This window comes from Protobothrops mucrosquamatus, unplaced genomic scaffold (genome assembly GCF_001527695.2).
Source record: "Protobothrops mucrosquamatus isolate PMUCROS unplaced genomic scaffold, P.Mucros_1.0 scaffold_107, whole genome shotgun sequence".
Lineage (NCBI taxonomy): Eukaryota > Metazoa > Chordata > Lepidosauria > Squamata > Viperidae > Protobothrops > Protobothrops mucrosquamatus.
Genome location: NW_015386183.1, coordinates 199,455 through 214,827, shown reverse-complemented (window position 1 = coordinate 214,827; position 15,373 = coordinate 199,455). Strand labels below are relative to the sequence as shown.

At 37.8% G+C, this 15,373-nt stretch overlaps 1 protein-coding gene across 2 annotated transcripts; it reads right to left on the bottom strand.

Annotated features, from left to right (window-relative positions):
• Nucleotides 1-459: 459 nt before the first annotated feature.
• On the bottom strand, nt 460-14,845 carry SLC19A2 (solute carrier family 19 member 2). 2 transcript variants are annotated; one of them, XM_015815933.1, is made up of 7 exons: nt 14,542-14,795; nt 11,447-12,052; nt 8,838-9,060; nt 7,583-7,775; nt 5,895-6,036; nt 4,092-4,228; nt 460-959 (listed from the first exon to the last, which is right to left on the bottom strand). In XM_015815933.1, exons 1-6 carry the CDS (start codon nt 14,737-14,739, stop codon nt 4,100-4,102), a joined length of 1,491 nt encoding a protein of 496 aa, XP_015671419.1. In that variant the 5' UTR covers nt 14,740-14,795; the 3' UTR covers nt 460-959; nt 4,092-4,099. The 2 variants fall into 2 exon arrangements, with proteins under 2 accessions (XP_015671419.1, XP_015671426.1); XM_015815940.1 differs by lacking the exon at nt 460-959 and having other exon boundaries at nt 4,050-4,228; nt 14,542-14,845.
• Nucleotides 14,846-15,373: the final 528 nt, after the last annotated feature.

Genomic DNA, 15,373 nt, shown 5'->3' with positions numbered 1-15,373 from the left:
TTATATATGCTAGGAAGTAAAATGCTAAAGTACGTATCAGAAAGTATATATTATATATTATATGTAATCAAGGTTATAGTTGCATACGAAAGCTAGAATCCATGGGCCGGTACTACAGTAATGCATGATAAAGAATCAAGATACAAATTTTGGAAAACACTGCACAATTCTATAGGAGTATAAGAGGATGTCGATGATTTTTAAATCAGTGGCCCCCAACCTTTGGGGAACCAGGGACCAGTTCTGTGGAGAAGTTTTTTCATGGACCAGACGGGGTGTGGTTTTGCGTATTTCCTGCATCCTGTGGATGGGTCTTCAATTGTTTGCGTGGCCCAATTTCTGGCATGCCGCGGCCCAGTACTAGCCCACGGACCAGGGGTTAGGGACCCCTGTTTTAAATGATATATATTAGAATTATTGTTGCAAAAATGATGAAAGACAAACTTTTAAATTATCAAATATCTTTATTTGTTTAAAATAGTTTTACAGTTTGATTAAAATATTTTTTCCTATCAAGATATTTTTATTTAACTTTCCTGCTATTTTTACTTTGAGAAGGAAACTTCTCTTTAAAACACTGTACCGTAATGTGATTATATTAATGCAAAAAACATATATCCTCAAAAAGAGCGGACTGTATTAATATTAGTTATTAATATGGCATAATTTTCCCCATGTGTGTGTTTGTGCGTTCACACAGCTATTCTCAAACAAGGAAAGTGTCATAATTCATCCACTACCAATATCCTTTACATAAATGAAGTTTCACAGTTACTATATCAACCTTTACTTATCAAGAGAAACACGAAGGGCTGAAGTACATACAATTTTAATTATATTTTAAATTATAATTAAAATTATGTATGTTGGTTATATGAATAGTTGAAGGGAAGATGTTCTCTTTGTGAGTCAAGAAAGTTTCTTGGACGTTTTCATAAGATTAACTTCCAAAGTAGAAACTGTCACAAAAAAAATTACAATGCAGTGTTATAACAATGAGTGTTGTGTGACATTGTGGCTTTAACCAAGAATGGGTAATTGGCGTTCTTCTGAATTTTTCAGTTTGCCAGTTTTTATATTCATACTTTGGGAACTGTAATACTCCCAAGTATTACAATAAAATCTAATAGGGCAAAAATAGCATTGAATGAGAAAATATTACAAGTTTGGCAGAAAAAAAGATAAAAGACTCCATTGAACTGAGCTCAGTTTCTGATTCTATAGACAAGTCCTTGAATTTTTTAGCAATAATGTAGAAATACAGTACCTTGTTGCTGCCTTTTGGGATATTTTCAGATTCCCAGCCTAGGCTACGGTTGAGGATTTTTCAGTACCTCCTATCCAATACTGGACCAGCTTTTTAAGATCAGTCTAGGTCAATTAGTTGGTGCCACCTGAACAGTCCCACTTTAAACAGGTTTATAAATATGGACTTCTTCACACATATTAAAATTATTTGGTAGGAAAACACTTCCTTACTGAAAATCATTCACATGAGATACAACTATAAATACAGGTAGTCCTTGCTTAATGATGGTAATTGGGACCAGAATTTCCCTTGCTAAGCAAGGCAGTTATAAAGTGCAACATTGTATGACCACATCACTTAACAACAGCAACCTCAACGTGTTGCTGTAATTAACTGAGGATTGTGGACCGTTAAGCAAAGATTTCCTCATGATTTCCTACCAGCTTCCAATAAGCAAAGTCCACAGGGAAGCCAGCAGGAAATTGCAAGTCCCAGGCACCTCATAAGCAAGCTGGGGGAGGGGGGAGGTAAGTGGATGCTACATGAGCATAGAGCAGTGGTTCTCAACCTTTTTAATGCCGTGACCCCAGCCGGTCGTAAGTCGAGGACTAAACCGGTCGTAAGTCGAGGACTAAACCGGTCGTAAGTAGAGGACTACCCAACCGGTCGTAAGTCAAGGACTTTCCCTGCCCGGGAGCGCCGCGCATGCGTGGTTCCGCCCCCTGCGCTGGCCGAGGCGTAGCTGGCAAGTGGCAGAGACGGAGCAGGCCGACCACCAGCTGGCCCAGCCCAAGGGAGGTAAGGCACCCACCGGAAAAGGGGGGAAAAAATGGCAGACAAAAAAAATGGCGGACAGCCTTGCTTGGCGACCCCCGTGAAATGGTCGATCGACCCCAAATGGGGTCCCGACCCACAGGTTGAGAACCACTGGCATAGAGGGACCAGGGGTGGCTGCTGATCAGTGTGCAAGAGTGGTAGGACTGAGTGGCTGCTGTCAGATAAAAGAGGGTACTTAGGCTTCTCCAGAAAAAAAGATGTAGGAGGGTGAGCAATTTATAAAAGCATCTTGCAACCTTCCCTGCTCATTAACTTTGTTGTGGGAAGGCATCAAGGAAAGCTACAAATAGCGATCACATGAATGTGGGATGCTGCAACTATTCTAAGTGCAAACACAATTATGGGGTGCTGGGGTGGCCAGAACTTTGAGAATTTGTAATAAACACCATTTGCTCAGTGCTGTCATAACTCCAAACAGTTGCTGAATAATTTCCTAGGTGAGTATATACTGACCACCAATGAACAAAATGTAACTTTTCACATGTAGCTTTTTCATCATGTGGCCAGGGTTAGTATTTTTAGCAATTACTCCAACACCCCGAAGTAAATACTGCTGTTTATGGATTTATTCAATTTTATGATTTGCTATCCATTTACATGAAATATAAACAATGTAACTGGGCAAGAAGGGAATAAAAAAAACAGGTAACTCAACATAAAAAACCAAAAAATACATATGAAATCTTTCTTCTCTAAATTTAAAGGATAAATAGAACTGCCGGTGTTCTTCTGCAGTTTCTTACTGATTATAAAATATCTACAGTCTACTTAGGTACCGTATTTTCTAGCGTATAAGACGACTGGGCGTACAGGACGACCCCCAACTTTTCCAGTTAAAATATAGAGTTTGAGCGAGGGGGGGGAGAGAAAACTTGATGAGTAATATGCCAAACCACATGTGTAAAGGAATAAAATAGAATACCCGTATTTTCCAGCGTATAAGACTGAGCGTATAAGACGACCCCCGACTTTTGAGAAGATTTTCAGGGTTTAGAAAGTCGTCTTATACGCCGGAAAATACAGTAACTCCAGAAGGCTCCAGAAATCACCCCCGAGGATTTTAATAAATCCAAATTATGGGTTTATTAGAAAACACCAAAAACAATCAGAGTAATGATGTCCTATCTGGTATTGTTGTATCCATTTGTTCCACACTTAAAAAAAATACAATTATTACTGGCAGAAACAGCAATCAAGATAATTTATATTACTTGAACAGATAATGCAGAATGATATAGCTGCCATTTCTTTTACTTAGACATTGTGAAAGTCTACTAGCAACAGCGTAAATACATAAATTTAAGAGTTTCTTTGGAGAAGCTGAAAAGCCTAATATGACCAATAAAATTATCCAAATGACAAACTATTTTTGAATCCCAGGAGGTTTTCTGCTTCTGTTTATCATTACCTTATAGTATCAATGAATCAAGATATACAGTTGACCATGAAGTCAGCAAATCAGGGAAAGCAGCAAGAGAGAACTAAAACCTTTAAATTTACCAAAATCATTCTAGAGTTAAAAATATTTTGATTGTATATATAGAAAGGTCTAGCAGAATGTGCAACTACTAAACCTGAGCAGTATCCTGCCATGGCCAATTAGTTTGAAAGGATGTTGCTGATTGCAGTTCTATCAAGTGCCTCACAGTTCTAGGCTTCTAGAAGTCAACATATAAAGAACACTGAAAGCATAGCTAGGCTATGTTTTAACAAAATCATCACTTTCCATTTACAGTTTTATGGTCTGGCAACAGAAAAAAAATAGAAAAAAATTCTCCCCATGTAGACTTGGTCCACAAAAGGCACGTTGACACTATGTTGTTAAATCCAGCATTCTTACTTATATAAGATAAATATATTCTACTTTGAGCATATGCTACTAATATAGTACAAATAGAGTCAAATACAATACAGATAGTGGTTTTAAAGTAACAATAGTTGCATAAATATGAACCATTATATTTAAAAATAGGTTTACCCCACCAGGTATCAAATTAGCTCATACTTTGTATTTTAAGTGTCATCTGCAACAGCATCATTTCTTCTCCTTTCCTTTGTCCAGAAATTCTTGATAATACTATATGTGCCACTTATCAGGAACAATACTGCTATGACAGCAAAATAACCAGCATAGATCATGAACTACAAAAAACAAAAGAAAGTTTAGTAAAAGCAGAAGTTAATGTTCACTGACTTCTCTCATAGAAGGTACAATCATGAGACAGATTAAAAATAACTTAATTTGCTGTGAATATTTTAAACACACCTGGAAAAGCACCTTTTAGATCTTCTGTCTCAAGGATCATTAATTATTAGATTTATTATAGCCATTCCATTCCAGAAGACTCTGGGCAGCTTACAACATCCCAAAACAATTAAAAATGTAATAACAGAGCATAGCAGCCAAGAGGAAAAGATATTAGTACCGTTAGGGGCTTTGCTAACCCCAGATCTGGGAATACAGCCAGGTCATAAATGCTTTCAGAACTCTAAGAGAAGGGGTGCCTTACATATGTCTGAAGGAATGCTATTCCAGAGGATAGGGGATGTAACAGAAAAGGCACACCTCCTCACTCCAAGATCGTAACATTTACTCTGGAATGTACCCATTCCAAGTGGACAGAAATTATTAGAGATAGTTAATCCAGTAGATAACCAGATCCTATGTTATGAAGGACTGTATAGGTGATGACCAGTACTTTGAGTTGCACCTAGAAGCTAAGTGGCAGCCTACGCAGCTCATAGCAGCAATGACAACTGGGCATACATTAACACCTGTTACTGCTGATACCAATACATTTTAGACCAGCTACAGTTTCTGATGATCTTCAAGGGCAGTCCATATAGAGGCACTGCAATAGTCCAATCATGAGGTGATTAGGGCATACCTGTCTGAAAGGACTTCTGGTCAAGTAACGGGCAAACTGCTGCACAATATGCAAAGGACCTCCTGGTCTTAGCTGCCACTTAAACAGTAGCTGTAACTCAAAGACGACTCCCAAGTTGTGCACCAGTCTCAAATGAGAAAGTGCAGAAAATGTCGCTGACCTTGGATGCCCAAACAGCCATAGCCACTCAGTCTTGTCAGGGCTGAGCTGAAATCTGTTCCTTCTCATGTATAGACATGAGCTACATGGGTCACAATTTGTGATGACAGAAAGCAAATTAGATTGTATTCTGTTTACCTCCTCTATATTTTATTAGTGTATTTCCAGGAATGTTAAAAAGGAAGTCAAAGCCATGTGGCAATTCAACTTTAAACTAAACATAAATTATAATTGGCATTATTGCATCTGTTGAACATCCTGGCAGTTCAATATGTCTAAAAATAGAAATTCTGATCTGTATTAAGAATGTAAAAAAAATTATATCCCAATATATAGGGGGCAATGTACTTTTTACCCTCGAAAAGCAACTTATCGGGCCTCTCACATTTTCAATATACTTGAAGATAGCCTTTTTATTATAATAATAATAATAATAATAATAATAATAATAATAATAATAATAATAATAATAATAATAATAATAATAATAATAATAAAAAGTTGGAAGGGACCTTGGAGGTCATCTAGTCCAACCCCCTGCTCAGGCAGGAAACCCTATACCATTTCAGACAAATGGCTGTCCAGTCCCTTCTTAAAAACTTCCAGTGTTGGAGCATTCACTGCTTCTGGAGTCATGTGGATACTGGAGAATATTTGCTGCCTGGAGCTTATGAGAACTGAAGTCTAACTCCTCTGCAAGGTAACAGGTTATGGAAAGCCGTCTATTCTCTTCCCACCCAATCAAAATGAATGAATCTTACCTGTGTAACTATATCAAGGCCAAGACCTTTTGCATCAACAACTATCAATGTGAGTACTGTCTGCAATGCCAGTGCAATAAAAGTGTTAACCCCAAATACAAGGGCATAGCGTTCTACACTTAGATTTGTAGCAATCTGGAACCTTCACAAAAAGAAAAGAAGAATGAATTTAAAGAAACAACACATTTCATTTATCACCTGCAGGTGATCATCAAAATGTAACTACATTGGTTATATAAATTTTTTATTATGAGTTCCATTCATTTCACACACAGATCTTTCTGAACCTCAAAGAGAACATATGAGGTAGGAAACTGCTGTTTTATTTCCTCTTATGCCTTATCTCTGTATCTTCTATTCCCAGAAGGCTCAGCTGATATAAGGTATTGGGGTTTAGAAAATGGATAGCCCCTTCCCCAAAGCACCATTCCTTGTACTGAAGCTGTATCCTATTTCCCCGGGCTGTAGACACAGGGGAAGTGAAGCAGGATATAAGGAGCACATTTTTCTGCTTTATGCAAAAAAAAAGAAAACGCTCCTATTTCTTCCTACTGTACATAGAGCATTTTTAAGACAAGTAGATCAAGTTTGGGGAGTAAGATAGGTTGCCACAAATGGCATTGGTTGTCCCTATTCTGTTATATAGGAACTTAATTCATTAATCCACAAACTAAAATAACATTTCTCTTCCTACTATCAAAGGGAAATTCAAAGCAATTGAACTTCTTTCAGTAATTTAGTGTCCTCTAGATAAAAGCTATAAAGAGAATAATAACCACAGCAGAAATTCAATTTGGGGAGAACTGATGAGGTACAGGAATATTAAAAGCCACAAACTTAAAGGAAACAATGGCTTTCAGAATTATATAAAAGTCATACATACTGGAAGAAAAGAGCTAGGATGTGTAATGAGTAAGAGGAAGGTTCAGTTAAACCCGAACAGAGCTCAAAAGAACCAAATAGCTGTGGATGAGAATAAAGTCAAGCAATGCAGCAATCATTATAGTATTAAATGCCTTTCTGGAATGAAGAAAGGTCTTCTCTGGAAGTCTGAGGATCAGAAGGTCAGTTGGGTCTATCACAATCAATCAATAACTTTTAGATTATAAAAAGTACTATATACACCCACAAATAATTTCTTTTTCACAAACTGATATTCAGTTTCAGCCTTCAGATATGCAGCACTCCCCATATTTATCTTGACATTTAAAAAGGTTCCTCATCTGCTCCCGTGTAAGTTTAGTGTACGAGTCCAACATCTGCTCAGCTTAGAGGTTCCAGAAATGTGGTTCTCACAGGCAGCAAATTTACAACAAATTTATAAGATAATAGATACATTTCCTGACATCCCCAACTTACAGCCCCATTTTAACTAAACAAATTCACTGATTTTTCTTATGTTGTAAATCACCACGTTGAAAACACAGTTCAAATCTATTCTAGCTATTTGGCTATTTTATAGCTTTATTGTGGCAGAACTGAAGTTTTCAGAAAAACACAATGAATCTATTCTGAAATCCTTATGACAACATCCCTTAACATGGTACATTCCATATGTACTGGGGCAGCACTCTCATTAGATTATTTAGAATTTCTGGGATTTGTAGTCTCATCATATGTGTATGATAAATGAGCAATGGCAAGATTTAAAATTTATAAACTGGTAAAATATGGAAGCGAGTACTTACGTTGCAATTGTAATGAGTAGCATATAGACAATTCGAAATGCCATGTAGGAGGCATAGCACACCCAAATGTTACGAACAGTGTCCATGATATACACAGCTGCAGCAATGAAGAAGGAGAACATAGCTAAGATTATTTCACCCCAAGTAAGAAAAGATATTTTTATGTGTCCCACAGCAAATACAGCCACAGCACCTATAAATGTAAAATTCAAACAAGTTAGAATGCAAGAATAATTATGTCCAGTATACTATATATTTTGAATACTTTTCAAGGGAATCTTCGAGAGATCAAAATCAGAAAATAAAGTCAGTAATAGCTTTGTTAAGTGTTTGCTACTTAAGTTTACATTAGCAGAAATAAGGAAACTAGGATTTGTTGTGATTTAGAGGGTGAGTCAATTACAGGTAGTCCTTGGGTTATGGCCAATTATAGTCATACGTTGTGCTTGAACCCAATTTTATGATTTTTGTGGTGGTCATTAAGTAAATACATCAGCTATTAAGCAAGCCTATTGTTCACTACTGGAAGTAAATGCTGCAAAACCATTGTATATCATGATTATATGACCATGAGGTGCTGCAAACGGCTATTTGCTGAGTACCCAAAATATTGTCACAGGATGGGGGAGGGCGGCATCAGAACTTCAAAATCAGATTGTAAGTAAATTTGGGGGTGAGGGGGGCTGTCTTTATTCTGAACATCAAGGACTACCTGTATGTAATTTCAGTGTGGAGTTGAAATGCAACTTCTGCTTTATACTTGTTTTCTAAAGCAATTTACTGGTCCCTTATAACAAGCCAGAATCCAAAACAGTTTATGATGATGGGCATCAGAAGTGAGAATAATGCATGTGGATTTGGTTTATGTAAGATACTTCCTAATCTAGCTGGTAAAATTGTTACTCAAAATATTGCATAATAAAGATTGTTTAGCCATAACTATACTGTTTCAGTTGCCATTACACTGAAAATGTATACACATGAATATGACCAAACTGCTTTAAGTATATATAGGTGGATATCTTCTCCAGAAGGCTCTATAAATACTATCATCTCCACATAATAGTTCAAAACTATTACGACTAAATTGCTAATAAAAACAATATCACATGAATTCAGTTAACAGCAACAGTAGTAGAGTGCTCTTAGACAAAATGCTCTTTATACAAATTAGTAAATATTAGTTCTGACAATTCCAAAATGGAATTAATATGCTTCATTGATCAGAAGAAAGCCAAGTTAAGAAACAGCTTACCCAACAACGTGGAAACTGCTTCCACAGCACCATTATAGATCTCAGAGGTCTGAGAAGGCAGCACAATTTCCCACATGCCTTGAGCATAATTGATCACTTGGAAATAGCCACATGTTGACAGGGCCCACCATACAGACCAGCACAGCAGAGGCCAGGAAGAGTAACACTGTAAGAGGTCCTGCCAGAGTTCTTTGATTCCCTTCATGATGTTCACCTTTTGCTCCTGTTGAGATTAAATTAAAAAATTCAAAATAAAATATACCAGAATTGTCCTTTATATCTATCATGGTACAACTGGAATAGTACAGATCCAGATAAACTCTAAGAATATTATTCATATATTCTGGGAGAAATCATAACAAATATCACAGAGTGTTCTCATTTCTCCTTAAGTAATTTTAAGGGTAATTTTAACGATTGGCCTTTTCGAATATTTTCTTTTAATTTGGTTTTAATATGGATATTTATTGTACTGTGGTTTTATAAGGCTGTTAGCCGCCCTGAGTCCGGTGAGGAGAAGGGCGGGATACAAATTAAATTATAAATAAATAAATAAATAAGTACAGAGAAAGTGCTGGAGCTTTGTATAGTTCTCTATACAACGATCATTCCTATGTGGCAAACATGGATACTTTTCATTTGTGAATGCTTTTCCACAGAGCAAATCACCCTCTGGCCATAGTTCTGCTTACTGAAGTATGCTATTAACTCTTTTTTTTTGTTTATTTCTATTACTGAATGAAATACGGTAATAGGAAGTAACACTTAATATAGCTTTGTATTCCACTGAATGTGGGAAGATTCTTACCAATTCTGCCAATCAATAATCCTACACAGGTTTTAAATTGTAAAAGGGCTGATACATTGCTTCCCTCTTCCTATATGTCTTTCCATTGTCTGGGACCTTTTTACTAAATTAAACTATGAGTACAGTAACATTTATGCAATCATTTGATGTTACGCTGGAGGATATATTCTGAAGTTGGTATTCACTCCATGCGTAAAGATATTTTTTTTCTTTCAGCGTCAGACAGGCTCCCAATTCAGAAGCATACAGTACAACTAACTATCTTCATTTCATAAAAATCTAAGCAAGTTCAAACATTATTTTGTGTGGTTCTACAAAAGCTATCTTTCCTTTTACCATCTTAAAAACAAATGAAACAAATGGACAGGTTTAATAATCTGTTGAAAAAATCCATAAAAAGTCTGAATAACATGTGACAGCTAAGCTATGCTTGATAATAATGGAAATGGTGAACAAGAAAACTATCACCAACTGTTGCAGAAGTAATAGGCCATCTATTTTAGCTTTGACTACTTAGCATGTGCAAATAATACCTTTGTTTCAGCTCGGTGTGGGCAAACATTTACAATATAGTTGGATAAGAAAGTTAGTGGCACTCTAAATATGATAGTTTTGAACAACAAAGTTTGGTATTCATATCACTGATCTCTCCCACATTAATGACCTTGTTGCTATGTGAATGGTACTTCTCAGTACCTTAATTACTTTCTATAAACGAAAAACCATAGGCTCTCTCAAAGGATCGCCATGATTACAATCAACATAAAAAATTCAAGTGTTCTTTTCACACTCGATATTGTGTAGAGCAAAGTGAGATATGTAGAGTATTTTTCACAAAATCTTTCAGTACAGTGGTCTTCATTTAACAAGCATTCAGTCAGTGACCATTTGAACTTGTGATGCTAAATAAGTGGTACATGACCAGTCCTTGAAGTTCTGGCTATTGCAGCAGCCCTATGGTCTCATATGATCATAATCCGGACACTTGGCAACCTGCTCAAATTTCTGACCATTGCAGCATTCTGCAGTCATGTGACTGCAATTTGTGATCTTCCCTGCTAGCATTCCACAAGCAGTCAGCGGGGAAGCCAGAAAGAAGTTGAAAGCCACAATCACATGAGGTCCTTGCTTAACGATCTGTGAGGTCCTCAAACTGCCATTGCTAAGTGGCATGGTCACAGGACACCATGCTTTATGCTTTATGGCTGCATTGTTTAGTGACAAAATTTCTGGTCCCAACAGCTATTCTAACCCAAGGACTATGTGTAATGTGGTTAGAGGAGTTTTGTTCTGAATCAGACAAGTAGCAAAATGAAAAGCCTTTCTACCTGTTCTAACCATGCCAGCTAAGCTTATGTAAATGGCAATATGACCCTTTTTCCATCCCAATTAATCCTTAACATTATTAGATTTTCATTAAATGATGTCTAGATTGCACTGGGTTAAGACTAGCCATAGTTTTCTTAACTCTTCTTGGAAGAATCTATTATTATATTGCTAGGAACCTGTCTTCCAAGGTAAATGGATCACATTTTTTGTTCAAAAATTGCCTTTTCCCCCAAATAGATTATTTGTGCATATTGGCATATTTGGTTTGTCTATATTCTGAAATGTCTTTATTTTGGCAGGCAATAGGATCTCACCAACACAACTATGATTAAACTATCATCAGAATTTGAAATGATCAAGCAGAAGCATCAAAGGAGAACAGGCTATTGATCCAATTAATCCAATTGAAAACAAGTGCTCAATGGCAGACTGTATTTTTCTACATACCCAATGCTAAAGCAGTAGTACTTACCTGCTCATCTGCAGGACACTCTTCTATATTTAATGGAATCTTCAATTCCACATCTTCCAACCCGGGAACCTTCTTTAAGGCAGGATCATGTTGGATAATTGTTCCATTTTTATAACTTAGAACCTTCATTTTACTGGCCTGGAGGCTTGAATGATGGTGGAAAAAAAAGCTTTTCTGGGGCATAGGCAGAGACCAAGCTATTGCAAAGGCAACAGATACAGAAGTAAGTGACACCACATTCAAACTGAACAAGGACCAGCCTACAACAGATACTAGGACTTGTCCACAGACAGAGCCCACGGTATAGCCCACAAGGGCAGCACTTCGACAGTAGCTTGTGACTTTCTGGTACAAGTTCAAGTCCACAACACTATAAATGTAAGAGTAATAAGCAATTTCTGTTGCAGTCACTAATCCATAAAAGAATTCTAGGAACTGAACAGCTAGAATTCCTTGGGAGTACAGAAGCATAAACCATGTTACTATAAGGCTTAGTCCTTGCAGAAGGATGACAGGCTTGTATCTGAGATAATCTGTGGCCAAGAAGACTGGGAACAGCAGCACTAAATAAGAGTATGTCCATACTGGATAAATTTCATTGAAGACCTACAAAAAAAAAGATATTATCTTTATAAAATGGAAAATTCTCATTATATATATATATATATACATATATTGGTTTTGAATTAAGAATAAATTTAAAACAGAATTACATATACACTGTAAATGATGAACATATAATTGCTAACATATATAAACTTTTATTAAAATTTGAAATGAAAAAACAAGTGAAAGAATATATGACCAAACAGAATAGAAATGTTGGTTATAATATACAAATGGTACAATGGGAGAATAGGTGAATGAAAGGACTGAAATTCACACATCTTAAATACAACTTTTATAAAATGATGTATCATTTGTATTTGTGACTAGAATAGTTGTCCAAAATGTATGAAGGAATTTCAAATTTATGTTGGAAATGTGAATGAAACTTTTTAATCATGTTTGATGGACACACGGAAAACTAAAAAATATATTAGTAATTCAGAAATATTTTAAACATTAATATATAACTGAAGCCAGAGGTGTTTCTTTTGACAAAAGTATGCTCTGATAGACGAAAGCATGGGGGGAAAAACCCTCACTAAACTTTATTTTTATATATAAATAACAGCAGCCAGACATTTGTTTATATGCACTGTAGTGAAAATATTTGACAATATCCACAATGGAAGAATGGATTGCGAAGATGATGGAATGTGCTCAGATGGCAAAACTGCCAGCTCTGATTAGAGAAAAGACACTGATTAATTTTAATGCTGATTGGAAACCCCTTTTTGACTTCTTGTGTGAGACAGAAAAAAATAAAATTATGATATATGGGGTTTGGATGATTAGAAAAAATGAAAGTAATGTTGGAACCTCAGAGTAAGAGGTCAATTTAAACTTATCTTTATAATTGTTGAAAAGAAAATCAGAAGTAATTTCTTTGTATTTCTTTGTGGCTAAAGCCAAGTAGGCCATGATGGAAGTGTTTTCCCAAAAAATAGGTGGAGCCAGGGTCAAGACATCAGAGCTGAATAAAACTTACATTCAATCTAAATTAATTTAAATTACAGTTGAGAGGTTATGGTACTACCTGATCATTGAAAATGAAGCTGATTGGAAAAGAATAACTCTGCCCCTTCCAATCAGAGGACAGAGCTCTATAGACAAAGATCCCAGATATAATTGTTGCTATTTATCCTGTGCCACATTCCTCTCCAGCCCATTATGCTATTTTCCTCTTTCCCACAATTTCACATAGCAGGCAATTCTGATTTTACAAGTTGAAGCACTTCACTCAACCCCAAAAGACGAGCATGAATCTTTAAACCATAAATTGTGGGCTACACAACTGCCAAACGTAAAATAAACATTCGATAAAGGTTCCCTGTATATGTTGTACACCACTTTCCCTATAAAGGAATGTCAAAACCACAAGTAACAAATCTATTCCTACAGAATAAGAAATCCAGAAAACCCAATTACAGAAGTGTCTATGGAGATTCTCAGTCATCCAGGTCACGATTGTCCCAAAAAGTGCTTTTTCAAAAGACAACTAGACTTTGTTTTTCCTTGAGAATGTTGTGCTTTTCATCCAAGAAGCTTCTTCAGTTCCGACTGAATGGTGGAAGACGGATTTATATTCCTTGCAGTCATCCACTTGCAGGAAGTCAGTCCCCCCAGAGAAGGAAATATTAAAAGGGCAGAATATTATATTATTTCCTCAAAGGATCCTAAAGAGGCAGAAAAGCATGCCCAGTTTTCTTAATAGCCCCATGTCTCTCTCCCCCAAGCAGAAACCAGCTCTGTAGAAATGCAAATGTAATAATCCATTCAGGAAGGTTGTAGCCCTCCAGCTAGAAGCTTAGGAAGACAAAGACACCTAAAATCTACATACCCCGCCCAAACTCTTAAGACAGGACATAATAGGATTAACCCACAGATGCCAAAGGGGCACACTCACACTCAGGTCAAAGTACATGACACAGGAAATACAAAGCCTCAAATGAACAGGAAACAACCTCAAGAGCCCCAGAGGGTATAAAAACCCACTCCCTACATGTGCTCTTCTCTTTTTTCTTCCAGAGCAGGGGTTCTCAACCTTGGCTACTTTAAGACTTGTGGACTTCAACTCCCAGAATTCCTCAGCCAGCTTTGCTGGCTGAGGAATTCTGGGAGTTGAAGTCCACAAGTCTTAAAGTGGCCAAGGTTGAGAACCCCTGTTCCAGAGCTATCTTTCTGTCTGGCTCTCCTCTTCAATAAACTGCAACCTTCTTTCTAAAGCAGTCGTCATGTTGTTTATCCCCGGCTCGGACTGAACCCCGATGAAGACTTCTCCTTCAACACGCCCATTAGCATCCTTTCCGAGAGTCGATGAGGCCAGGTGAAGGTTTACCTGTGCCCTCCATTCTTCCATCCTCCCCCATTCAGTCAGAGCGGAAGAAGCTTCTTGGATGACAAAAAGAGACGTCCTCCAGGAAAAAAACAAAAGTCCAGTTGCCTGTTGAAAAAGCACTTTCAAATTAGAATTAGAGCAGATCTCTCACCTGGGTCTCGGTGAGATTCTTGTCCGGTCCCAACAAATAAGGCGTGAGAAAAGGTTCCGACGGTCGCAAGTTGGCAAAGAAACCGTAGCCGCACAGCACAGTCGTAGGAAATACCCAACCAAAACGCCGCGGGGTCCGCCTCGCGCCGCCAGGGAACCACCGGGACTGGAGTCCGTCCAAGACACCCGGCGTTTCCATCGGACGAGCCCCCACAACGGGGCGACTCAAAGTCCCGCTTTCAGCGGCAGCTTCCGACCGGCAATCGCCCCGAGGTCGCCGGACGGCCAGAAACCCCGACCGGCAACCCACCCGGCCAAAGGCACCTTGGCCCTGCGCAGTAAAACAACGTTGCCTCCTCGCTTTCGTTTGCATCCGCGATTGGGTGGAAGGGAAAGAAGCAAGCCCAAGTCAATGGGGCGGAGAGGTTGCTGGTCGATTGTAGAGCGACCAATTGGCTTGCTAGATTCAGGCCACACCGCCGTTGGCTTTGTTTTGATAGGTTGTCGGCTTCCCTCTTGGTGCCTTTTTTTTTTTTTTTTTCATTTTAACCGGCACGTTTTGCGGAAAAGCTGGAGTAGTTTCGTAGCTGAAGCTGTATGGCCCGTTGCTTTAGGACAGTGTTTCTCAACCTTGACAATTTTAAGGCCTGTGGACTTCAACTCCCAGAATTCCACAGCCAGCAATGCTGGCTGTGGAATTCTGGGAGTTGAAGTCCACAGGCCTTAAAATTGTCAAGGTTGAAATGCTGGCTGTGGAATTCTGGGAGTTGAAGTCCACATGCCTTAAAATTGTCAAGGTTGAAATGCTGGCTGTGGAATTCTGGGAGTTGAAG

What these genes read in the sequence shown, in the direction of transcription:
- SLC19A2 (XM_015815940.1), bottom strand. Translation starts at nt 14,739, where the DNA reads ATGGAAACGCCGGGTGTCTTGGACGGACTCCAGTCCCGGTGGTTCCCT. An exon ending in AGAATCTCACCGAGACCCAG is followed by an intron (nt 12,053 to 14,541) that starts GTGAGAGATCTG and finishes TTTTTTTTGTAG; the next exon opens with GTCTTCAATGAAATTTATCC. An exon ending in GCCTTGATATAGTTACACAG is followed by an intron (nt 4,229 to 5,894) that starts GTAAGATTCATT and finishes TGTTTTTTGTAG; the next exon opens with TTCATGATCTATGCTGGTTA.